Source organism: Lepisma saccharinum, chromosome 1, assembly GCF_977018435.1.
Source record: "Lepisma saccharinum chromosome 1, izLepSacc3.1, whole genome shotgun sequence".
NCBI classification, from domain to species: Eukaryota; Metazoa; Arthropoda; class Insecta; order Zygentoma; family Lepismatidae; genus Lepisma; species Lepisma saccharinum.
The window spans coordinates 82874865-82899630 of NC_139229.1; the positions used below are offsets into that span (position 1 = coordinate 82874865).

General features: G+C 38.5%; 1 protein-coding gene across 1 annotated transcript; it reads left to right on the forward strand.

The window, feature by feature from the left end:
* Positions 1–6095: 6095 nt before the first annotated feature.
* Positions 6096–24442, forward strand: LOC145983706 (uncharacterized). Its single transcript, XM_083116760.1, has 9 exons — positions 6096–6220; positions 7044–7166; positions 7707–7742; positions 13535–13654; positions 20346–20468; positions 21486–21608; positions 21828–21950; positions 23567–23689; positions 24239–24442. Exons 1-9 carry the CDS (start codon positions 6166–6168, stop codon positions 24253–24255), a joined length of 843 nt encoding a protein of 280 aa, XP_082972886.1. The 5' UTR covers positions 6096–6165; the 3' UTR covers positions 24256–24442.
* Positions 24443–24766: the final 324 nt, after the last annotated feature.

Sequence of the window (24766 nt, forward strand, 5' to 3'; positions counted from 1 at the left end):
ATTCCTACCAACAAAATATCCATAATGGATACTCTTTCAGTTGTATATAACAAATTTTTAATACATCCTTCGATTGTCGAATTATTACTGGGTTGCCATGACTTACTCCCCAACCCTCGTATATATTTTCCCTTCCTTTTCTTTTCTTAGTGCCTAATAAACACCACTAGATGATTACGAGACTAATGTATTTTCACCAAAAAGTTATTCTGATATCTACAAAATCCTTATGTACATTATTTTACATGTTATTTCTTTAAGTGATTTAAATCAGGGATTTCTTTTTTCAAAAGATGACCTGATTTAAATCAATCCACCGTGGTTACAACACTGCTAACAATATCATCATTAAATACGATACTAAAAATATACATATCAATCTGAGATTCTCGATTTTTACTCGGAGTGTGACTTTTCTAATTACACCCAAATGTCAACCTCCCTTCCACGCAGTACACCCTGGACTGCATATTGCAGACTAGCGAGGCTCTGGCGTCACGGCCAGTATATTTATTTTTTAGACTCGCCGCCAGTATAAACATCCGTGGGACTCGTGTTGTGTGCTGTTCGTATGTGTTTGTGATTGTCCCTTCATCCATTTCATCTTATCACCATTCATTCTCATCTTCGCGATTAGCCAACAGTGGCGGAAAAGCGAAGTAAAATAAAACAAATCAATCAATCGATTGGTACTCGGGTGTATTACGAGGGTCACTATTTATATTTTGAGCCTAACAATGAAAAAACAGGAATTTGGCATTGAAAACTGCTTTATTGTTTTTCGAAGTATTCTCCTTTATGGTCAATACACTTTTGCATTCGTTCGAACCATTTGTCAAAGCAGTTTTTCCAATCTTCTTGAGACACCTCCATAATATGGTTTTTGAACGCATCAACGGCGTCTTCCGCCGACGAAAATCGTTGTCCATGCAATTTATTCTTGACATTCGGGAACAAGAAGTCATTGGGTGCCAAATCAGGACTGTACGGCGCATGACCCATCAATTCGATTTTTTTACTCTTCATAAAGTCGGTTGTTAGACGAGATGTGTGACAGCTGGCATTGTCTTGATGAAGAATGATCCGACGGCGTTTGTTTGTTTTCCGTATTTGACCGAAGACCTCTAGCAAACAAATTGTTGTGTACCATTCAGAGTTGACCGTTCTACGTTCCTCTAAAGGCACAGTTGCCACACGACCAGTTTTCCCGAAAAAACAGGCGACCATTTGTTTCGATGTGCTTCGAGCGCGAACAACTTTTGTTGGATTGGGTTCATCTTGAAACACCCATACAGTCGACTGCTGTTTACGTTCCGGCTCATATGCATATATCCATGATTCGTCACCTGTTACAATCTTATATACGTCTTTTGAAGCACCACGATTGTATTTATTGAGCATTTGTTTGCATAGGGTGACCAGACGTCCTCTTTTGTCCGGACATGTCCTCCTTTTTAGGTGTCTGTCCGGTGTCCGGGTGGATTTTTAAGAAATTGGTAAATGTCCTCCTTTTTGGAAAGAGTAGCTATAGCAAAGCATATAGCCAATGTGCCGCCTAGAGAACGCTTCTACATATAACGATCATCGTTTAAGGCACATCCGTTAGGGTGCGTTAAGTATTCGAGTAATGCTCACCTAGCATCTGGGAGCTCAACACGATCACTTTCCCGAGCCATTATTGGCACTAAAAACCTCTGAAATAGGCACTTAAAAAGGCACTATCAACTAAGAAAGACATTATAATAGGCAATGAATGTGAATATGAACTTATTTCAATTTTCTTCTTACAATGCACAAACTGTTATAACTAGGGGTGTGCGGGATCCCGATCAGTCGGGAAATAAAATACCGATTTTTTCTCTTTAAAAAGTCGTTAATTTTCGACGTTTTCTGCATTGTAAGTGTCTGGAACTTATCGGAAATTGTTAGTTTTTATTCCAGAAATGTAAAAATAATCACTTAAAGTGAAAATGACGTGTAGAATTCGAGATTTCCAGAGCTTCGGGAAATTGTAAATTTTTCCCGTCCCGACCAAAAAAAATCTGTCCCGCACACCCCTAGTATTAACACTTCAGTTTATCCATAAAAGTACGATAACAAACTATTAATATTAATTAACACTCTTTTGATCGAAATTCACATTTGTGGGGAAAAGTAATTCTCACAAAAACAGCTTGTGCTAACTACTGTGCGAATTTTAACAAATGATGAAAAAACAATTTGCACCATTGTAACAAAAGGAATATTTTAAAATAATGTTCCAATCAATTGAGACCCTCAAATCTGGTAAATACCAGATTTCAGTCAGTACAACATCAACACAGCCTTACATTCTTCAATGCAAAAATTGCAGAATAGCGATTTTTTGGGCACGATTATCAAAATAGGCATTTATGGGCACTATAAAAATGCGTTTTAGGACTAGAAACGCCATGAAAGGAACTTTAAACATTGAAGCCTATGTTTTACTAATTACAATGGAATATAAATGGCAAATAGGCGAAATTCGGCACCCTAGTCATTACTATTATTCTAAGTTCTAACTCGTTGTTTCGTCCTCTGAGACTGCTGGAACGCATGTAGTCTGCTAAGTTCCTTTTTGATTGATTGATTTGCTATATTTTACTTCGCTCTTCTGCCACTTTTGGCTAATTGCGAAGATGGATATGAGCGATGGTATGATGGTTTTGATTAAGGGGCAGTCACAAAGAAAACGGATGCCTAGGCTGGGATTCGAATCGGTGACCGCTGGCGTTGTGACGCGGTGTGCCAACCACTCCGCCACGGGGATCGGCCAGTTCCTTTTCGAGTTATACGTACATGATACAGAAACGCGTAGTGAGAATTTTCATTATTAAGTAATATTTACTTTCATGAAATAACGAAGCGAAAGTGTAAATTCAACAATTATCTTCCAAGAAAATATCCAGCTTTTAAAGGATGGAGGAAGAAACGAATATGAGGTAAACTGTAAGGTGGCTGTCACTTTCCCCTGCTGTTGAAAGAGTGATGGAAATGTTCATGGCATTAAAATCATATTTCTCTAACCAACGTAAACAACTTAAAAATTGTAATTCGGTGTTTGGAAATAAGTTAAAGCTAATTTTACTTGTTACATTTGTATTCACTTGTGGGGATATTTCATTCTAATATCCAAGAATTAAAAAAGGAGTAAAAATATGTGCTTCAAATTGTAGATATTCTTTGTCATTTGTTAAATGAGAGAGATCGCCTGAAAAGTCTCTGTTAGCAAAGTGTTAAGATTTTTATATATTGATTAAATTATGAGTAATAGCAAATGTGTTGCAAATTCTTGGGGCGTCCTCTTTTTTATGACTTTATCCTCCTTTTTCACCTGCTCTGTCCTCTTTTTTGAATGTGTGTGTCTGGTCACCATATATTTGCCCCAATTGACGCGAGCGTCTTTTTGAGTTTTTGTCAAATTGTGTGGGATCCAACGAGAACATACCTTTCTCACAGCTAAATGATCATGTAATATTTTATATATGCTGGTGGAACTAATGCCTAAGGTTGCCTCAATCTCACAGTATGTCACATGACGATCTTGCAGTATTAGGTTTTGCACAGCATCAATGTTTTCTTGAACAACAACTGATTTTGGACGACCTTCGCGAATCTCGTCGGTGAGCGAATGGCGGCCACGATTAAATTCGTTATACCAGCGTTTCACAGTGGCAAAGGATGGGGCTTCATCGCCAAATGTGGAAGTAAGTTGATCGATGCACTCTTGTCTTGATAATCCACGTCGAAAATCGTAAAAAATCATCGCACGAAAATGTTCACGAGTTAATTCCATTTTATTGTTGTCGCGCAATCTCCAAGGCAACATAAACAACACAAATGAAGCTATTGACAAAACATTTTAAGTACGTTATGGTCAATAATGCCAGACGATTCCGTGCAAACGTCAAATCGCGCCTAACTTCAATCAGTGTTGCCAAGGCTCAAAATATAAATAGTGACCCTCGTATTACTGTGGAAAGAAGGACATATCAATAAGGAGAGATTATGGAAAGATGCAAATTTGCTGTTTATAAAGTGAAAGGTGTGGAAAGAGACACATGTAAAAATCTGCACTATTTATTTTAAAGATACAGAGTGTAAAAAGCAGTCAGAAACTCTTCAAGAATATTTGTATACTGTATTTAATGTATAATATTAAAATGCATGAACAGGAACCATACTCTGTCCCGGGGATCTCTGGAGCAAGCAAACGAAAGCAAGAATCTGCGCAAGTAGTTACTGGAGAGGGCTCGACCGATGAACAAGTGCGAGGGTGGAGGGGGAAAGCGACTGCGACTGTACTGCTTCGCTCCGCCCACTTGCTTCCTTCTTTTGCTTAAGAGATTCCCGGGATAGAGTATAAGCTATCAGTTCGCCATTAAAGAAAGGAAGCAGTCTTTTTACAGGAAGCAGTTTGTTTAGAAGAATGAAATCACAACTTCTTATATTAACATGAAATGTCAAATATACTGTATTATTATTATTATTCATGGTGAACTAGCAGTTATGGCCAAGCGCAACAGTCTGTGCAATGATCCATTTCACGAGTTCACCATTCATGCTCATCAACGCGACAAACCCCAAGAGATAGAAAGGAACATAAAATAGCCAAAATAGAAAGAAAGAAATAACATTTTTCACGAAAAAATTAAGGATTACTATCATTGGTATGCGGCTCTCGCAGCTGAACGACGGCACTTTTGTATATCTAAATTCTTGTCAATCCCACCAGAATCTGAACTGGCTTAATATCAATACTTTGACTAAATACCAGCAACTCTTAACACATAAATAAAGTACCGAACCAAAAAAAAATCAAGCAGATATCAACACGTAATTCGACTTACTGTCGATCCCTACGCACAATACAACTTACGGAAATTCGTGAGTGTCGACAACCAGAGAATGGAATTCCCTTCCAACATCTGTCATACGCAGTTGAAGAACCAAATCAAACATTATATTCCAGCCAGTCAACAAAGTGCCAAATCTCGATCATTTTTTATAATCTTATATGCATTCGTACAACTCGTCACGAATTGTATACGGGACCTCCCCGATGGCGTAGTGGTGGCGTCGTCGCCTTGTGTTGAAGGGGTCCTGGAGGAACATTGCACAGTGATCGGTCCCACTTTAAACTGTCCAGTACCAATTAGCTTATCTGTGCATAAAGTGAACTTAAAACAACAATTCAGGCAAACAAACTAATTGTGTATGTAATGCAACTAACATTGGAGAAATGTATCCATTAACTTTACATAGAACCCTCATTTCCTTTTATACACTACATTTTACTTTGTAATAATAATTTTTTAAACACTGAGAAGGGTTTGTTGTAGATAGGGCCATCGAGGCCGAAACAATCCCGTTTCATTAAAGGCGATCTTAATTCGACAGATTTTAACATAAATTAGTTAGGATAAGTTCTCTCTCTCTCTCTCTCTCTCTCTCTCTCTCTCTCTCTCTCTCTCTCTCTCTCTCTTTCTTCATAGTTTGCGGGAAAATAATGTTTATTGCCTAGATATCTAGAAAATACCTAAAACTAAGTAACTTCACAATGCTTAAACGTCTTTGAGATAGAGAGGAACATGTTTCGATGATCCATCATTCACAAAGTTTTAAAATTTGCGTTTTGGTAAGAACTATGTTCATGCTCATCACCTTTTAATAATTTTTTCCATATTAAAATCTGTAAGTGAACATTTAAAGACCAATAATAATTCTGCCAGAAGGATGGAATTAAACTGTACAGTAAAATTAATATCCTCCATCAAATATTTGTCAACGTACCCACTACATAAGTGTTGCAAATATTAAGCAGAAAGAAAATATAAGTGCTCATATAACTACGTATTAAAAGAACACTTGAGCAAAACGGGTGAAGTCCAAATAACTATTTAAGCTATTGATTTCTGCCCAGGGTCAAAACTCTGCTTTATTATACGCAGAAAGCCTGCTTTTGCGATACAATAACTGGCAGACAGGATATGGTGGGCGTGTTGCACACGATACTTGCAATTAATACTTTTCAATAATGTTGCATGCCTAATTCTGTTTCCTGGACTGTACAGCTAGATTATTCCGACGAATAAAATTTCAGTTGAATGAAAATGGCAGCAGCAGAATAATTGAACAACAACAATGGAGCGGAGTGTTGGTTTTGTTTTCCTCTGTCTTCTAATTACCTGCATTCATTGTAAGTATAGCTTACAAGAACAACGTATTTAATTAATAGCCTCTTGAATAGCAACCAACAAAGGTTCAAATATTATAGAGGACAGGAACATGAAAAAAAAATTCTGCTAAAGAACTTATCTTTGAATCTTTTTATTAATATGCTCAATTACCCAATTGCCTCTGTGTGTGTTTTAGTTTTGACGCTGCTTATTGTCTACAGTTTATCTCCTTATGTTTTTTCGACTTGGAGATCTAAATGTTTGTAAATTTATGCATTTTGGTCATTTCGAATATTTTGTTTACATATAATTGATACAACATGGCATTTGTATATGTAGGCTAGTATGTAGCGGAAAATGTTGTGTACACAGTTAGTTTTAGATTCACTTTATGCCCAGATAATGTACTCGGATTTGGATACACAGTTCTAAATGGACCTGAACCACTGTGCAAAGTGCACCGGGATCGAACCTGGAACATCTTGATCAAAGGGTGACAGTTTTAGCCAATACGATATCGGAGAAGACCTATATAAATAAACAAGGCGTTCAAAATTGTAAATTTATCATTGGTAAGCAACCTAACAATGCAAATCCAGAATTATTAGCTGTATTTATTTCAATACAACTATTTTACAAGTAAGGATACGCGTTGAACGTCACAAGGCCCAAAAGTAGTAGATAGAAAGTAAGGCGAAAAAGTGTTAAATGAAATTTCTTAAAATTTATCATGAGACATGTTTGATAGCAGTCAACTTGATAATTTCCATTTGAAACCCCAAACACATTTTATATCCACGTTGACTCTTCAGAGAAGAAATAAGCGATGTTCCTTTCCTTCAGGCGCACGCCTCTGCTCGCACACGGAATTCGAGTGTGGAAACGGCAACTGCATCCAGTGCTACTTCGTCTGCGACGGAGACGACGACTGCGGCGATGGAAGCGACGAGAATTCTCAAACGTGCAGTGAGTACCAGTGTTGTGCACGCGAATACTTGCTTCAAGAGATTGAGATAGAATTCGTAACCAGTAGCTTACAATCCAAGTTGCATTATTCAAAGTAACAAATATTCTCGATTCCTCTCTCTTAATTCACTTATAAGGGAGTTAAGTAACTTTTAACATAAATTTCGATCATAAAACATAGTAGTCTTGCACTACTACTGCAAAACCAGAAATAAATGTAATACAGTTTTCATAACGTTTTGGTAGCCGAAATTATTTGATATATAAATATACTAAACGACTTCACTAACAAGGTATTAATTCCTTGTACAGCACTAATGTACCGTATCATGTGCCACGATTTTCAAGTTTTCTATAGTATACATTGTGAAACGTGCAAACACAAGCAATTTACAATGAACCTTACCATATGTGAATGAAATATTTATTATTAAGACACAGTAAACATACATATAATAACCTGCGCTCTATGTATTGATGTTTGAAATGTCGGATGAACTCGTGCGATATTTGATTTCATGTCTTATCATTTAATTTCAGGCCTGCCTGTATCTGGCATTGGACGATGGATTTCAGGTGCGTAATGTATGTAATTTGAAACTATTAATACTACAATGATAAGATACTGTGTGGTAAATTCATATAAATTATTTGCGTGAAAATGTTACTTATTGATTTTTATAGTTATTTCCAAGCAAGAGCGAGGGAGAGTCCACATTATTTATTTTATATTCGCAAATATATTACGGACTTGTTGTAGCATTATTCTAGCAATTTTTATTTTTTTACTTCCGGTAATCAATGGGATCTTTCTTTGTTCACAACAAATGTATTCGTTTTTTTCTCTTCTGCTTGTTGAATATTAACAGCCATTACTTTCTTCATGCCTATTATTTCCATTTACTAACTACAGTGCATTTTTTCCGTCGCTTGTGCCATCTGTCGGCGGCCCGCTTGGCGCCCGGTCAGACGGCAACTTCCGTCAAATCGCGTGTGATATCTCCCCTGTGGAAACCGCTAGCTTCGAATTGACCAAGTTCTCAGAATTACAGTTACAATTACAATCAAAATAAGCACGTACCTTGTCACAAGTGATGTTGGAAATTTCGCGGAGCTTTGGTAACAAGACACGCTAAAAGGGTGCTTTTGTTTCCTAACAGCTCGCGGCACCAGAGCGGCAACTGAAATACATGGCTTTGTGCATAACTTGTGAATTTCTTAACCCCATTCCATTTCAGTAACTTCGCGATTTCATTTCAGTCGTATTTTTAGTGTTTACGTGTTACAATTGTTCTTGTTTTATGAAGTGTTTATTAAGTGTTTATTGTTCCAAGTGTTATTTGTGTTTTGCTATAGTTTTGATAATGGCATATACGTGCACATTACAACAAAATAAAGTCTATGCAACAAACCCCCACACATTAGACGAACTGAAGGAGAATATCTGGAGAGAAACTGAAGCAATTTCAGAAGCTGAACTGTTGCGTATACATGGAAATTTCCTGAAACAATGCCATAAATGCGTGGAGGACAATATTTCTAGCATCTCTTGTGACGAGGTACGTGCCTATTGTCATTGTAATTGTGACTGTTATTCTGAGAACTTGACGTCATTTCGATGCTAGCGGTTTCGATAGCGGAGATATCACACGGGATTTGACGGGAGTTGCCGATAGGCGGCACAAGCAACGGAAAAACGCACTGTAGATTTTCCGACATAAGAGGCTACAGTTAAAGGTTGATTTCCAGGTACCCACTCGTGCGCCTCCTCGCCTTTTGCAACGTCCGTACGGGCGCCTCCTATGCAGGATTAGCACACTCTAAGCACTTCAAATTAGGAGGACGGCAAAAGTCTACCCATACGTGCTAACTTCTTATCGGTCGTAGAACATGGACTCAGAATTATCTCAGGGCTTGCTGGGTGTAAAGAAAGGTTATACCAGGTTTATATATATAATGTTTATTATAATAACAACACAAGGATGTCCATTAGCACACTTACATACGTGTCTTTACCTGTACCACGCACCTGTATTTACATGCACCACTTTTGGTCTCGAAGAGATCAGGGGGGGGGGGCAGGGAATATTCAATTTATTCCTCGCAAGTGAGGCGCCAGGGGGAATATAGGGACCTAATTTTATTTAGGGCTTGGATCGCTGCCGACGTCACGGGCTCCCCTGTAAGAGAAAGTAGGAGGCACGCGGTACCCCCAACCACAGCCGGGAACTGGCCGTAGCCGAAGAGCGGGACGCTTGGGTGGTAGGATCAAAGGATGCCGCGACACTCCCCAGCGTTAGCGGGGAATTGGCAAGCGAAACGGTGTCTCCTTAGCAGGAACGGCAGGTTAGGAACGAACGGTCCTGGTACTTCCGGTCAAGCCGGGCAGGTAGACCCTCAGTACCTATCAGCCGAAGCGATTCGAGTGGACCAGGCAGGTAGGTTGCTGCTAGGCTCTTCTTCTTTTTTCTCCCTCCTTCCTTCTGGAATGGCTTCTAGTCTTCAGGCTGGTAGGCCAGTTAACCCTGGATGTTTGCCCGTTGACATCAGGGACAGTGTTGCCACAATATGAGGCCACAATTTCCCTTTTTTGACCAATTTTTCCCTTCACCTAAGCAAATCATACAATAATAATAATAGTAAGTATTAGTAGTGGTAGTAGCAGTAGCCGTAATTATTATTATTATTAGTGGTGGTGGAAGCAGTAGTAGTAGTATTTAAATCGGCCCATGTCTGTGTGAATAAAAAAATATTAAATTTTTCACATACGTGTCACTTTCATTGCTTCCTGACCAGATGTCCCAGGTTTGGATCCTAATCAGGAATCCATTTAATCGTTAATCCTCATCGTTACTATTATCCGAAGGTGCAGAAAAGCGATGTACTTAACAGAAATATAAATAGATATAGACTATATTCAAGGGAGCAGACAAAAGAACAGAAAAAATGAAAATGTGAATATGAAACTGGAACTTAACATAAACTGTAATAATGTAGTCAGATGTCTTAAAATTTCCCTGAAATTGTGGTATTTTTCATCGAAATTCCCTTTTGGCTAAAATTTCGGTCCGAATTTCCCTGCAAAAGGGAAATTTCCCTTCATGTGGCAACACTGATCAGGGAGCCAACTGAGCTCCGGGTTTTTTTTTTTTATATATACCTTGATCGGTCTGGACGTCATCTAATATGGGGACCTGCATCTTGTTTTCTCGAATCATTTACAGGTGTCTTACAATTTTATTTACCATAATATAAGTTTTACAATCATCATATACAATAGTAATCTGCATCTGTCGCAAGAGGTGGAATTGGCTGTTGTTCCCTAGAAATACCCATACATGAAATTACATAAAGGAACAGAACAACACAACACACTGTGCCTTACGGCACCATTTCGTCGGCGAGTTGGGTAATTACCCGGCGTCGAGTCGAAGGGTCCGGAGCTTCCCGGATTTTTTGTAGTCCCTGGAGTAAACATAACAGTCCTGGGATCACGTCAGGTTGCGCCAGTTGTTGGAGCAACTCCAACAGTGACGCTTGATGTGAAGTCGAAGCTAATCTGTGGGTGCAGCAGGCCGAGGGGCCTGTCGTGGTGCGTGATGACGACGGTCTCTCTGGCTTGCTTCGGGTTTCTGATTGGTCGAACTAGGTGCAGTTCTCGGGCGATATTCCCGGGCTGGTGTCTTCACCGGTACGTCCTGTCGAATGGGCCGTGGTTCAATCCGGCGTTTTGGGTCCGATTGGCCCCGTCGTTCTTGCTTTACTTTTTGGAACAGGGAGCACCCCCTGTAGCTGGCGTAGTGGGATAATCCGCAATTTGAACATCTTGGTGAGATATTTTGGTCCTTCTGTGGGCAGTCGGAGAATTTGTGTGACCCCGCACACTTAACGCAGCGAGGCGTAGCAAAGCAGTAGCGTTGGCCATGCCCGACCCTCTGGCAGGCATGGCATTGAAGAATTTGTAAGAGCGGTATTTTTTCACCCTTATCTGATAGATACCGATTTCGGTAAGTTTAAAGATCTGACGAGATTTCTTGGTGTTGGGCAGGACGACCAGTACGAGGGGTAAGGTACGCCTGGTCGTAGTGTAACTCTGGTCCTCAGTAGTATGGTTCTTCCGACTACGGTCTGAGACGTTTAATGGGCTAACACTATAGATGGTGAATCCATTTTTTGCTGTCAAAGACTCATGAATTTGCGCGGGAGTGGCGTCCATCGGAAGGTATCGGAGGGTAACCTTTAGTTTCGCTGCTGCGGACGAACCGTAGGAGAATCCAATTCCTTTCTTTTTTAGGAATTCACATATAGCAGTGAAGTCCGTCTGATTGGATGCGATAACTCGACAATTCCCTCGTGTATACCAGAAGTAGCATCGTTTGCCGAGAAAATCGCGGATAGTCGTTGCCATGGTCAGGCTGGTCGTATTGTATATAGTGATACATGGTGGTTTGTATGTCTTCTCGGATGTCGTTCTCTGCTGAGTCACTGAGATGCTCTCGGCGTCGGACTCGCTGGTGGTATCTACATCCCCTCATCTGCTGGATCGGGTTCCTCTTCACGGGCTCTCTTCTTCCGTCTCCCCTTTTCCATGTCTGGGGTGTTCGGGACCGAACAGTTTCCGTTCTACCACGGCGAGGAGAAAGTTCCGACGTGCTGCAACCTCGGCATCTCGGTGAAGGATGAGAGCTCCGTGCCTCGCTGCGCTGGCTTTATACTTGCGGTGGCGCATGGGGGGAGGGCTAAACTAAAAGTACGCGTTGCCAATTATTTTTTTTTACATAATGCAAACTCCGTACTGAGAATTATCAAAGTTTTGACATTGAGAAATCACTAGTGGGAAAATCACTAGATGCACGTGTCATAATAAACTAAAACTGTGTGCATTCACACAATACAATTAGTAATGAGTTACGCAGGACTCTGCAATACTAAACAAAGAGTTGAACAGTGTCAATGACAATAATTGATAACGTTTACAGAATAGAGCGACCACGCAGGGTCTAATAATAAGTGAAGCTAAATAACTTAGAGGTGGATCCGTTAACGTTTGCAGAATACATTTAAACTAAAAGCGTACGCCTCGCAGGGACATTCCGCTTAACTCTTTCATCCGATATTAAAAAGAATATAGCGACCACTCAGAGTCTAATAATAAGTGAATGGCGACCACGCAGGGTCGTTACAAATTTCAGTGTGCCGGAGGAGGCTGTGTCAGATGCAACTTCCGCTGCGACGGAAACGACGACTGCGGCGACGGAAGCGACGAGGATTCTCGCATGTGCGGTCAGTTCGTTTCCTATACACTCAGTTTCAAGATTTAAATAGTAACAATAACATTTTATTGAAATTAGTATTTCTAGAGACTGAAAAATGTTAGTGGTGATTCATTCATTCTTAGTTTTGTACTTTTAACCACTGTGTTAATTTTAAAATACCAAAGTTTCGGAGGCAGATTCAGTCTCCGAAACGTTGGTATTTTAAAATTAACATAGTGGTTAAGAGTCCAAAACTAAGAATGAAAAATGTTATTTTGCACATATATTGGAAGTCTAATTCAAAATATTGTCAGCATCGCCTATTATAAAAATATACTTTTTGTTCCATAACATTATTTCATAATATCTCCTCTTTTTGCAGATTCGGTGGAATCTTCAGCTGAGTTTAATATATTTTGACCATTTCATTGTTTTGCTTTGCTCATTCATTTCTAACATTCGTAGGTTTGAATTACTTTCTGAGCTGTGGTTTTCAATTTCACAATTTTCCCAAAGACGACTGAACAATAACTAAGTAGCTACTTCTATATCATATTAGAGTAATAAGAGGGTAAATATGATGCATTTGTCTGTTTGAAGACAACGCATAGTAATAATTGACAAAAATTTTGGAGGTAATATCATTGAATAACCAGTTGCGGCGATTGGGTTTCAAAACGGGGGGGGCAAGGTGCCAAAACCAGGGGGGCAAGGACAGTTTATTTTTCCTTGGTAGATAAGGTTTAGCATAGTGCGGGGGCAAAAGTGACAAAAAGTGTGGGGGGCAAACACCCTCTGCCACGTCCGCCCTAATCGCCGCCACTGAATATATATATATATATATATATATATTTACTTTGTTACGTTCTAATTCAAATTCCTGTCACGTTCTTCGTCAAAATACGTTGAAAGGAAATTTCCATGAGTACAAGTTCAGCAACCGAAAGCATTATATACTGTAGAAATAATAATAATAATAATAAACTGCTACTATTATAAATAGATCAGTTGAAATAATAAATATAATTGCTTGATATTTTTGTTTTGTATTTTATATTCTGGATCCAAATTCCGATATCTCTGACAATCCAATAATCGTCTGTTGTATCCCAGCTGACACCTGCACCGCCTGCCAGTTCCAGTGTGGCAACGGGCAGTGCATCTCGGGTGGCTGGCGTTGCGATGGAGACGTTGACTGCGCCGATGGAAGCGACGAGGATGAAGAAATGTGTGGTAAGTGGGTTTTCTTACATTTGAAAATACTGTAAAACCTGTTGAACAATTTATACGGATTTTAGTAACCTTAGGTCTTTTTATTTTTCACACAGTAAACATAACTCTCAATTTGTCCTATATTTTCTTGCTTATCACTCGCATACAGCCCATTGCCTCATAAAATTTCAATGGAGTTTGCGGATATTTTAAAGATATTTTTTCTCTTGTATAACCCTCTGCCCACAAAGTGAGTTGGTATCATTGTATGACGTCTTGCCTCATTTTGATTGGCTAGCATACTCAGAGCCATGAGGAAGAATCAAGCCTGCTCAGTCGGAAGGTATCCGTTAAGGGGAAAAGATTGGAGTGACTCTTACTGTACACGTGAATGGTGAGTGTGGCTATGCGATGGGGGGTGTAAGTAGATTGGGGTTCCTTCTAATTCTTTAGTTAGATATTTATTTATTTGTTCAATATTAGGTTTGTTATTTTCAATTGATAATTAGATTATTATTAGTTTCAGTATCCAGGAACATAATCTATAATTCTCGGTTGTATGGCCGCGTGCACTACTCACGTATTGTCCCCCAATTATTAATCAATTAAGTTGTAGGATATACATTTATTTGAATTTGCTATAAAAGGAAAGGGAAATATTAACTAGTTGTCTATTAGTATTCTATATTCTGGCATTGTTAAAAATAAAATTGAAAATATCTAAGTTCTGATTTGAATTTGTAAAAATAATTTCCTAGAAGAATGGACTGGGACAAAAGCTTACTTTCACTGGCACTCTGTTTACAGTAGATCCTGCTTTATGCAGTTGAGTTTGAGCGTGACTACAATGAGATGGGCCCTTTTTTACAGCTTAGTTGCACTTGTCACCCATTTTATGCAAAACATATTTAAACATGTTTCACTGTGTGAGACCAATCCATTAGTTTAAAAAATCTGTCCAAAGCTAGACTGAAAAGAGCCTGCTAATAAACAAGCAATACAATAAACTAGAGAATCTAAGCCGCGCGTCAAGCTAACTCTGTAGCAGGGTTTATGCAAGGTAACTTAATATACTATAAGGTAGCGCCATCCGAAGATTGCCGATCATGCACGATTGCGTGACGTCATGTGGGAGGATCAGTTATGCTCGGTGCCCCTTCGGTTATGTTCGTTCGGGGCTTGGCAGAAGCAAACGGCCGTTATCATTTCTATGCGAGTTTCAGAGAGGGAAAGTGTTTCATTACTTTGAGGGGTAAATATTAATTATCATACTTCGGGATGGTATTGAGGTATTCCTTTAATGATTAGTAACATAATTAAAACACCCTACTTTTAAAAGAGGGGAAAATTGCACATGCAAAAGTATTGTAAAAATTCATTTTTCTGAAACATGATCGATATATTACAAAGAATGTTGTCCGTGTTCTAATTAGAATTTCAGATTTCATCATTTCATAAATCGTATTATGATTTTAATAAGAAACGCTGCATGCTAAAGAAGAATTGCATAGTGAAAGAGTTACAAAGAAAGAATTGATTGACAGATTTGGTTTATTTTTGCTTTTCTGTCTTTTTTTTAATATGAAAGGAAAACCCATAAGAGGATCTCTTTCTTTGTTTCCACAAGTCGGCCTCCTTGGCGTAGTGGTTAGCACATCGCACTTCAACGCCAGAGATTTGGGTTCTAATCCTGGCTTGGGCATGGATGTTTGTGAGTGTTCATTCATCATTTCATCACTCATCCCTATCTTCGCAAATTAGCCAAAAGTGGCACAAGAAGCGAAGTAAAATGAAGCAAATCAATCAATCAATATTTGTTTTCACATATACTATCACATTTAATAAATTCTCAATTTTCCCATTAAGGACAAATCAATATCTTGCCCGATTGGATTCGAATCCGGGATCCCTGGCGTCGAAGCGCGATGTGCTAAGCACTACGCCAAGGAGATCGACAGAGGCCTCCGAGGTACTACGGGCTCACAGAACGTCAGAGGAGTACTATCGGATTATAAATTATGGATATTAGAGTTTGGATAATAAATAAATAAATTATATAATATATAATCTATAAATAAAAAAAAACACCCGTTCTTTATTTATAGAATCTCAAAGAGAGCGATAGTTTGCCAAACTAAAAAATAATCCTATCTTGTTCTCACGATAATAAAAATAGAAGGCATAATAAAAAATAAATAGGTAACTATAGATTGACACAGGATTGAATAAGCTGAATTTTGATGTAACTCGTTTTTATGTGGTTCTACTGATTAACTTTTAATTGGAGTCCAAACTTGAATATCCGTAATTTCTAATCCGATAGTAGTCCGGTATAATCTATTTACATTTAACACACCGAAGTACAAATGCCTAATATTTAGTTTTCTGACTAAATAGTTCCTTCTTATTCATTCAGAACGTTGCAATCATTTCCAGGAACATTTCAAATTTTACATAACATCAGAAAGTATTAAAATTATACTGATATACTTAAAATCCAATCTTTACCATTCACCATAATGTAACTTTATTTTTGAAGTTATCAAGTGAAAGAAGCAATATACAATTTAGATAAAATTTTACTCTGCATTTGATACTCTAAATTCGAAAGAATTCCCAACCTTCTTCATATATTTATTTACTGTACAATAATTTACGTACGGATCAAAGTTCCACATGCAAATTTTTTTTGAAAAGTTTTATGTGGAGGAAGAATGATGAAATAGTTTGTAAGATAGTAGTTTCAGACTTTGAAAACGCAATTCCAGTTTGTAATTTGCAGATATTTTTAATTTCTCTGGTTCAAATTTGGCTGCAAGTTATCGTTGTCATAGTTCTAAAAAGTATTTTTTCGTATTAAGAACTTTACATACAAACGCGTGCAGAAGATGAGTCAAAGTGTACAAGTACTAATTTAACTAAGTTAACCTACTCGAAATACTTAATGAGTACTAGGAACATCAAACATAAATGTCTTAACCTTATATATTTAATAGATTTATGATCACACGGTAAATGAAACGCTTTGAGAATATCGATGAAAATATCGTAGTTTAATTAAACAATAAAGGAGATAAGTTACATGAACTCACAATGATTGACCTTGCAAGTGTACGAATTATTATTCGTTAAAGGACTTTGTCCGCAGATTTTCCATTTCCATTCCCATGTGTGTCTGAGTTGTATAACCGGAAAATATACTCCAAGGCTGATATGCGACACACATTTGTACATTAACGAAGTAACTTGCATTACACTAATCTTAGATCTTGCTCTTTTTGACAGAAATGTACTACAAAGAAATAATGTAACATCCATTGGTTTATATTGAGTACAAGGGTACAAAATTATTCACAATATATTTGTGAAATAACAAAATTGAACAAAGTTGCAAACATTTTAATGATGGGTGTAATATTCACTTATGCAATATTTACCATCGTGCATACAACGCTATGTAACTCGAATTGAAGATGTACTAAGTGAATTTCATTTCGAATAGCGTGAAAGTTAGTACACGATCTTCGAAATGCCCATTTCCGACAACGTTTTTCGCAATAATGTGAACATACAAATCACAATCAACATCGGTCTGTGTTAAATGAAATTGTTAATAATTATAAATCCGACTTACATAAAATGTACTTAACAAATCAGTTAGGCTCACTACGTACTTCGCACTAGTTGAACACATTTTCAAGATATTGATGACTTCTCTTGTAGTACTGTCGGTTAGGTTACGTTCTAGATTTTTAACTTTTTTATTTGGTTAAAGCGGTTGAAAGAGGTTGTTTGTAATCTTTAATTTATTTGCTTCATTATGCAGATGTGTATTTCTCCTTTGCAATAGATCGACTATGTTTTCCAACAACGAAACATTGCTTGCAGTTTGTGTATATACCAACGTCTATATATTTTTCACTTTTTTGGCAGCATAGTCTTTAGCCTGTTTAGGGCACGTTTCCTTATTGCGTGTCTTTCGTAGCGTACAGCTCTGCAAACCTTATCAGCACGTCCTACAAGCGAAGCATATTGTGAAAATAAGTGTTTAGGAGAACTACACCATTTCCTCGATTATTTGGTACTAAAGTAATTGGATGTAATATTAGCTATGGCACTGCAGTTGGCTTCAGCACGTTCTTTGGTGGAAAATACAGAAATTCTGCTTTTAGATCTCGCACATAGTCTTCTTCACAATAATTGGCACTGTACACTTGCATTTTTTACATTTCGTCTACAAGCATGAATCCACTGTTTACTTACGCAATTATCGACTGGAAATCTATGATATTTTATGTCAGTTCCTTTAGTTTTCTGGTTATAGTTTTCATAGCTTGCTACAGCACAATTAGACATGATTGCAGTCTAGAAGTACAAAAATACAATAAAAATAAATCGAACGCTACAAAATCAACAACCTGCTTGTTCCGATTTTTGCGACGTGTTAGTAGCTAAATGTACCCCACACCAAACTTACTGCACATAGCAACGAGCACCCCCTGGGGTTTATGTATCAATCCGCGCGAGAACTGAGCTCAGAATCTTGCGTGCCAGTCTTGCTTCAACCGCCGAGCTGCTTACATCGCACACTCTGAGAAAATCCGCAGTGTTGCCAACCGCACAATAGATCAAAACCCGCATGCATGTCAAGCGGAACGTATTTTTGCTTCTTTTTGTCTCAAGAAACATAAAACTTTTAAAGTTCTTTCTGCGCATAGATTATGTAATAAATGTGTCATACTTAATATAAATCGCGAAATATCTTCGAAACATGAGAGCATGTGTGTATATTTAGAGCAAGAAAAAAGAGGAGTAAACAACGATAGACCCCTCTTCACAAATTATTGTTTTTGGTTTAGAAATAAATAAATTTATGAAAAACTTGATTGCTTCGTTCGCAATACATCCGTTACATATATACCACAAAAAAACCATGATTTGTTATTGGTGATATACAATGGGGTGCATTGTCTGCTACTATTACTCTGTGTTTGGTTTCAAATTATGAACCACTTCATTAAACCAGGATTCAAATCTTGGTCTGTCCATGTCTTGCTGATAATCACCTTTCCCTTTCTTTGAACAGAACAGTAAACATGCGCCTTCAACAAAGCCTTCATTGCCGCCAGTGGGTGAAACAATAAGCCTCCCTTTCCCCATTTCTCGTCGGTTGCTTCAGCCCTGGCGGTGGTCCTGGTCTTGCACGGTGGTATCTTTCCACGCTTGATTCAATGTACGCCCCCTTCCCCCAATTGACGCATGTCTCGTCCAAATAATAAACATGTTTTTTTTCTCACGGCGATATCTTTTAATACCGTGGAGATTCTTTTGTCCTCTTCCTAAACTCAAACCGCAAATCATTCAATACCCTTGACACTGTTCGTGCGCACATTGACGGCAAATCACCTCACGACCCGTTTTATTTTGATCTTGTTGCCGTAAGGAGGAATATGCATTTAAAACAATTTGGTTGACTTTGAAGAGCTTTTCCTTTCGGGTGATGGTAAAAATAACACTCAGGTAAAACCACGCGCTGAACAGAAGACCTCGATTCAGCCATTCTCGCCGCTGTATACCACGATTATGATTCACGATAAACATAGGGTTAAAATAGTGGGATGTGCAACACTGGTATCACGGATTTCACGCGCTCTGCAACGTATTCAGTCTCGCTCGACCCGCTCTTGATCTTCAGCGATTCTTCAGCGTAATACACACTCGAGTAGGCAAATCTGCGGATCCTAGTTCGTCTGCACAGTGATTACAACCGATCAAGTGCATACCTGCTAATGGATATTTTATTTTGTCTGTATTTTACAAATTAAATACTCCCTCTGACCCATAATTATAGTCCAGTATGCCAAAATGGTGACTTTTTATTTATGTTCTTTTGGATACTTGATCGGCAAATTTGTACTGATCCTTGAGTAATAACGTTGTATGACTCATTCCCGTGTTTAATTTTCTTCTGTATACACCAATGTCACAGTTTGCCTATCGGACAAATATTATGGGACAACAAACAAAAGTGTACCGGACAATAATTATGGGACAGAGGGAGTAACTGTTTTCTTGCAAGTATGCAGTTGTGTCGGAATAGAACACTTCTCAGCGGAACTATATTCTTGCGCGCACGTTTGTATCTACATATGTGACAACCTGCTGCAAAGATAACTTGACGCACAGTTTTTTTCTTAATGATATCTAATCGGTGGAAATAAAAATCATATTTTCTCCATTGCTGTAGTTCAATTTTGACATAGATCGTGTTTTCCCCAAATCATCCAGTTTGTGAAAAATCTTCCGATTTATGATAATACGTAACGAACAAAGATAGAGAAGTCATCTTGTCCCGCTTTCATTTCACAAACTAATTTACTCTTTGGCATTCCTAAACACGGAGGTTTCTTGTAGGAGCAGCAAAGCCCTTCAACTTGTTCCAATCCTGGGCAAGATGAATTTTATTTTAACTTTCCTTGCTAATTTTGTTCAGATCCTTCTCAACATTGTCCTTCCACCTTTATTAAACATTTCTCCAGATCTCTTAGGATCAGGAATTTGACTGTTTCCGAGATGAAAGATTTCTAATTAAACGAAGACCAGCCATGGTACGAGATACCAACGTTAGGGTAAAAGCATTCGAAGGAAATCAACAGTTGATACTCTTTTTCGTTAAAAACTTGGTGCTCTCATCACAGTTCCTCTCTTGCAGGCAGCTACTCGTGCAGTCGGTCGCAGTTCAAGTGCAGCAACGGGAAATGCATCCGACGCGGCTGGCGATGCGACGGGGAGGACGACTGCGGGGACGCCAGCGACGAGGATCAGAAGTTCTGCGGTGAGGGTCCTCGTTTTAGCTCTTCCCACCCTGCATCTACAAATGTATCATGTACTCTTGAAAAAATCTTGTTCTGCAAGATTGCAATCTCATCACTATTGTCACCATATAAAGGCATTGCCACGAGTAACTCGAGCATTTTAATGCACTGCAAATTGATTCATTTGGTTTTATTTTATTTCGCTTTCCTGCCTCGTTTGGCTAACTGCGAAAATTAGGATGAGTGATGATATGACGATACTGATGAAGTGACATGCTCGCAAAGAACACCCATGATCAGGTCAAGACCTCTACGCGTTGCAGTGTGCTGTTCTAACCATTCCGATATTGTATGAACAAATCGAACGATTTGGTTTTACTTTGATCCGAGTCCACTTTATGCACAGAAAGCTAATAGAGACTGGACCAACGGTTTAAAGTGGAATCCGAACCACTATGTGCCTTCACTGGGTATCGAACCCGGGATCCCTTGATTTCAAGGCAACGACGTTACCACTGCGCCATCGGGAAGGCCCCTCGAGTGATTTGAGGCGTAGAGTAAAATAGATACATATTATTCAGTTCTTTGTCGAGATTTATTTATAAATCATTTAATGTTTGCCCTAAAGAAGAATATAAACTATTTCTAAAAATCACAACTTTTAAACTAAATAAATACGTGTTAGTCGAGCGTCAAAAAGTATGGAAAACACGCTATAATAAATGTCATTCACACACACCATGACAAACCCGTCACAGTAACAGATCGAAAAATATTATTGTCACTGAATTCTTCCCAAGTAGAACTCTTCATTCGACCTGTAATCTCCAAGACAACTTTCACAAAGATAACAATTCAATTACTACTAAAATTATAATCACAACAGTTCATCAGTCATTAATAGTTTACTATATTTAAAATTAATTACCTTAGCAATTAAGTAATCGAAGAAACAACTAAATTGAACAAAAAATAGGTTTACTTATGTCTCTTTGTCGTCGATTGCTTTTCTATTGTAATAATTATATCTTCTTTAGATTCTGTTGAATGTGACGAGACGCAATTCAAGTGCAACAGCGGGAAGTGCATACGGGGAAGCTGGCGATGCGACGGCGACGACGACTGCCCCGACAGAAGCGACGAGAGCGAAGCGAATTGCGGTTCGTAAAGAACTTTTTTAACTAGCACCAACTAACAGGTTACATTATTTACACGGGACAATGCGAATTACCATAGTTTTTGTAAGTGTAGGAACTTATCCCCTTGAATGCTGAACATTATTTTGAAAGCCTTACAAAAATATGTTTAAATTATTCATAAGAAAGAAGATTTGCCTATTGCATACATTTGCATTTCAGATTCCCTCTCATCTTTTTCAGCTTCGTATGACTGCCCTGCAGCGAGACTCAAATGTGGCAATGGGAGATGCGTCAACCGGAAGTTCCAGTGCGACGGAGACGACGACTGCGGCGATGGGACCGACGAAGATCCCGACACGTGCGGTTGGTAGCTCCTTGCTCTCAGTGCTATTACAAAAAACAATTGTGTCACATAAATGTAAAATATATGTATATCAAAGATTAGCGAGGTTCTCGGAAAATCGAACCTGGGACTCCCGTCGAAAACAATAACTCACGTAATGATCATCCAAACATTCACGATGTTTAACTGGTCAAATTGAAATAAAATGGTGTGTATGTCACAAGAAATATATATTTACAATTATTTTCTCATTTTCCTTTTTATGCAAAAATTATGTGGGTGGGTGTTATGATACAAACTATGGAAATATGATCCTTACATACAATGAGGATAAATGCAAGGATAAAAAATAACTACATTTCGATTATGTAATATGTGAAATGCATGGGTCCAATTTTCAAATTACTTTGTTACCAAAAATAAAATCACTGCTGCACTTGTGGCAAGTATCGTACAACATTTTTCTTGACGTCCTGTAAAGCATGAATGATCTAATATCTGGTATGATAGTGTTCCCTCGCGATGCCCCATGTCAGGCCAGTATGCAGGGTGTTCCTTTCCACTTCGAGCGGCAAAGGGGACTCTTGACCGAGGCACCGTAGAACCTTGCATTATTATGAAAGAGAATGCTTCTGGGCGTTCCTTCCCGGAACGGTTCCATCCATTGATAAGCCAACACTGCATCATCGCAAGCTTCACGCATCTCTGAAAATATCCCCGTGCATTAGGACGTCCTGCAACTTCAGATTTCTATGCACGAGCGTTACTATACTTGAATGACGATGTTTCTTGAGACCGTGCACTTTCCTTCTGCATTCTAAGTCAACACCTACTGCTACATAAACAAACATGAGTGAATCACAGCCCAGTACCAGCTACCGAGTGACACAACTGACACGCACAGGTCAAGTGACTTCAATGTTCTCACAGTTTATCTAACCATCGAGAAAATCACTCCCCAGAAGTATGCCACGCTTACTCAGAATTCTACTATAGAATCCCTTCCTTCACAATGCGTTCCGCTAACCACTCCACTATGGAAGTACATGTGTACTTAACAGTGGAGTTCGCCAGAAACGTGAATTCCAAATAACTTATATTTTTACCTAACAGTTGTAATATGAAGTATGGTATTCTTAATCAACATTATTTAACTTCGCTATGTTAGTGGCTCAACTATAATTAATTGACAGATTATATTTGTTAAGTGAAAAAGGTATATTTACTTCACACAAGCGGGATGAGAATTGACGGGGAATACCCGGGGATTCCCTCCAAATAGGCCCTAGTATCCGTAGCAACGAAGGTAAACAGAGATGAATTTATCCCCTCAACAAAGAACATGTCACATTTAAGTACAAATATTTCTGAACTGTAAATTAGTTAAAGTACAAACGATGCAAAAACAGTCACTGACAGTAAATACATGTCCCATTAAAGTACTTAAAATCCTAAACATTTTCAGTGGTTAAAGTAAATATAAATGCAATACAAAGTTAACCAATTTAATCCTCACCAAGCAAAAGTTTTATTCGTGCACTGCACACAAATACTACAATCAGGAAAACGATTCGAAAGACAACTTGAGGTTAATTTTAAATACAGTACTATCTGCAATCCTTGTGTCCACCCGCAGCCACCTACACGTGCCGAAGATCTCAGTTCAAGTGCGACAACAACAAATGCATCCGACGCAGCTACCGATGCGACGGCGACGACGACTGCGGCGACGGAAGCGACGAGGCCGAAGGCTTGTGCTGTAAGTGGCGTTGCTGTAGCTTCACTGACATTTATAATATTATATTTCCCCACTTGAAATAACATCTTCGTCTTTACTTACTGTCGTGTTGTTCTTACGAGGACCTTATTATGCGCCACCATGATCTTATTTTAGACTCGTAAAATTAATATAGCCATGAGGCGGGTGGCTAAAGTATGATAGTGGCAATTCTTGCAAATGGAAAAATCGTATTTTAAATCATCTTGGTCAAACTCTCTGCTTCTATGTCACTAGATCTGTTACCATCATAATCACTTTTAATTGAATGTTATGTTTCTTAACATTACATTAGCATAAATCGCATGATAACAAATATTTGCATTTCATCTTCCGCTGGAAAACTAATAGGTCTACTTGAGTTTGCAAAGTAACATATGCAAATGAGATTCATTTTACATTTCTGTGGCAAAATTTTATTCGGTCAGATTGCAAGTTTATTTAGAGGCTAGCATAATGTAGTTAGCTGGAACTTTCTTCCTATGAACTTGCATACTTTATTATTTCTAACACGTCTATTTCTTCTTTCAGCGCCATCTGACAATTAGATGTGAGAACAAGCTCCGGTTTCGATCTTCTAGGCATCTACGTGCGTCTTCTAGATAATTGCTTACCTTAGAGACAACTATAGTTCTGGGTGTGGTACGCAAAAAATGTGTTTATTGACTTAAATGAATGCGTGGGACATCATATAGTTAATCTTCTTATGTTGTTAATACAGCATATGTAATTCCACTGAAGTAAAGTTAATAAAGAAAATTTTAAAAGTAATATGGTTTATAGTTTCTTCTTTTGAAAACAGGGAAATAAGTGATAGAACCTGGAAATTGGTAACGCTGGTCTACAGTGGATGGATCTTGCCCAATATAAGGGCAAATGGAACAATTTTGTTGCTTCGGGTTTTAGGATGGCAGAGAGTTGGTTCGTCCTACTCGGGTAGTTGTAGGCATTCATGGTAGCCCATTTATACATGCTATGCAAAACATGGAGGGTACTGGGATGTAAGGGGTGACCCTTTCCCAAGACTCTCTTGCAATAGAATACCCAGGACTACATTTT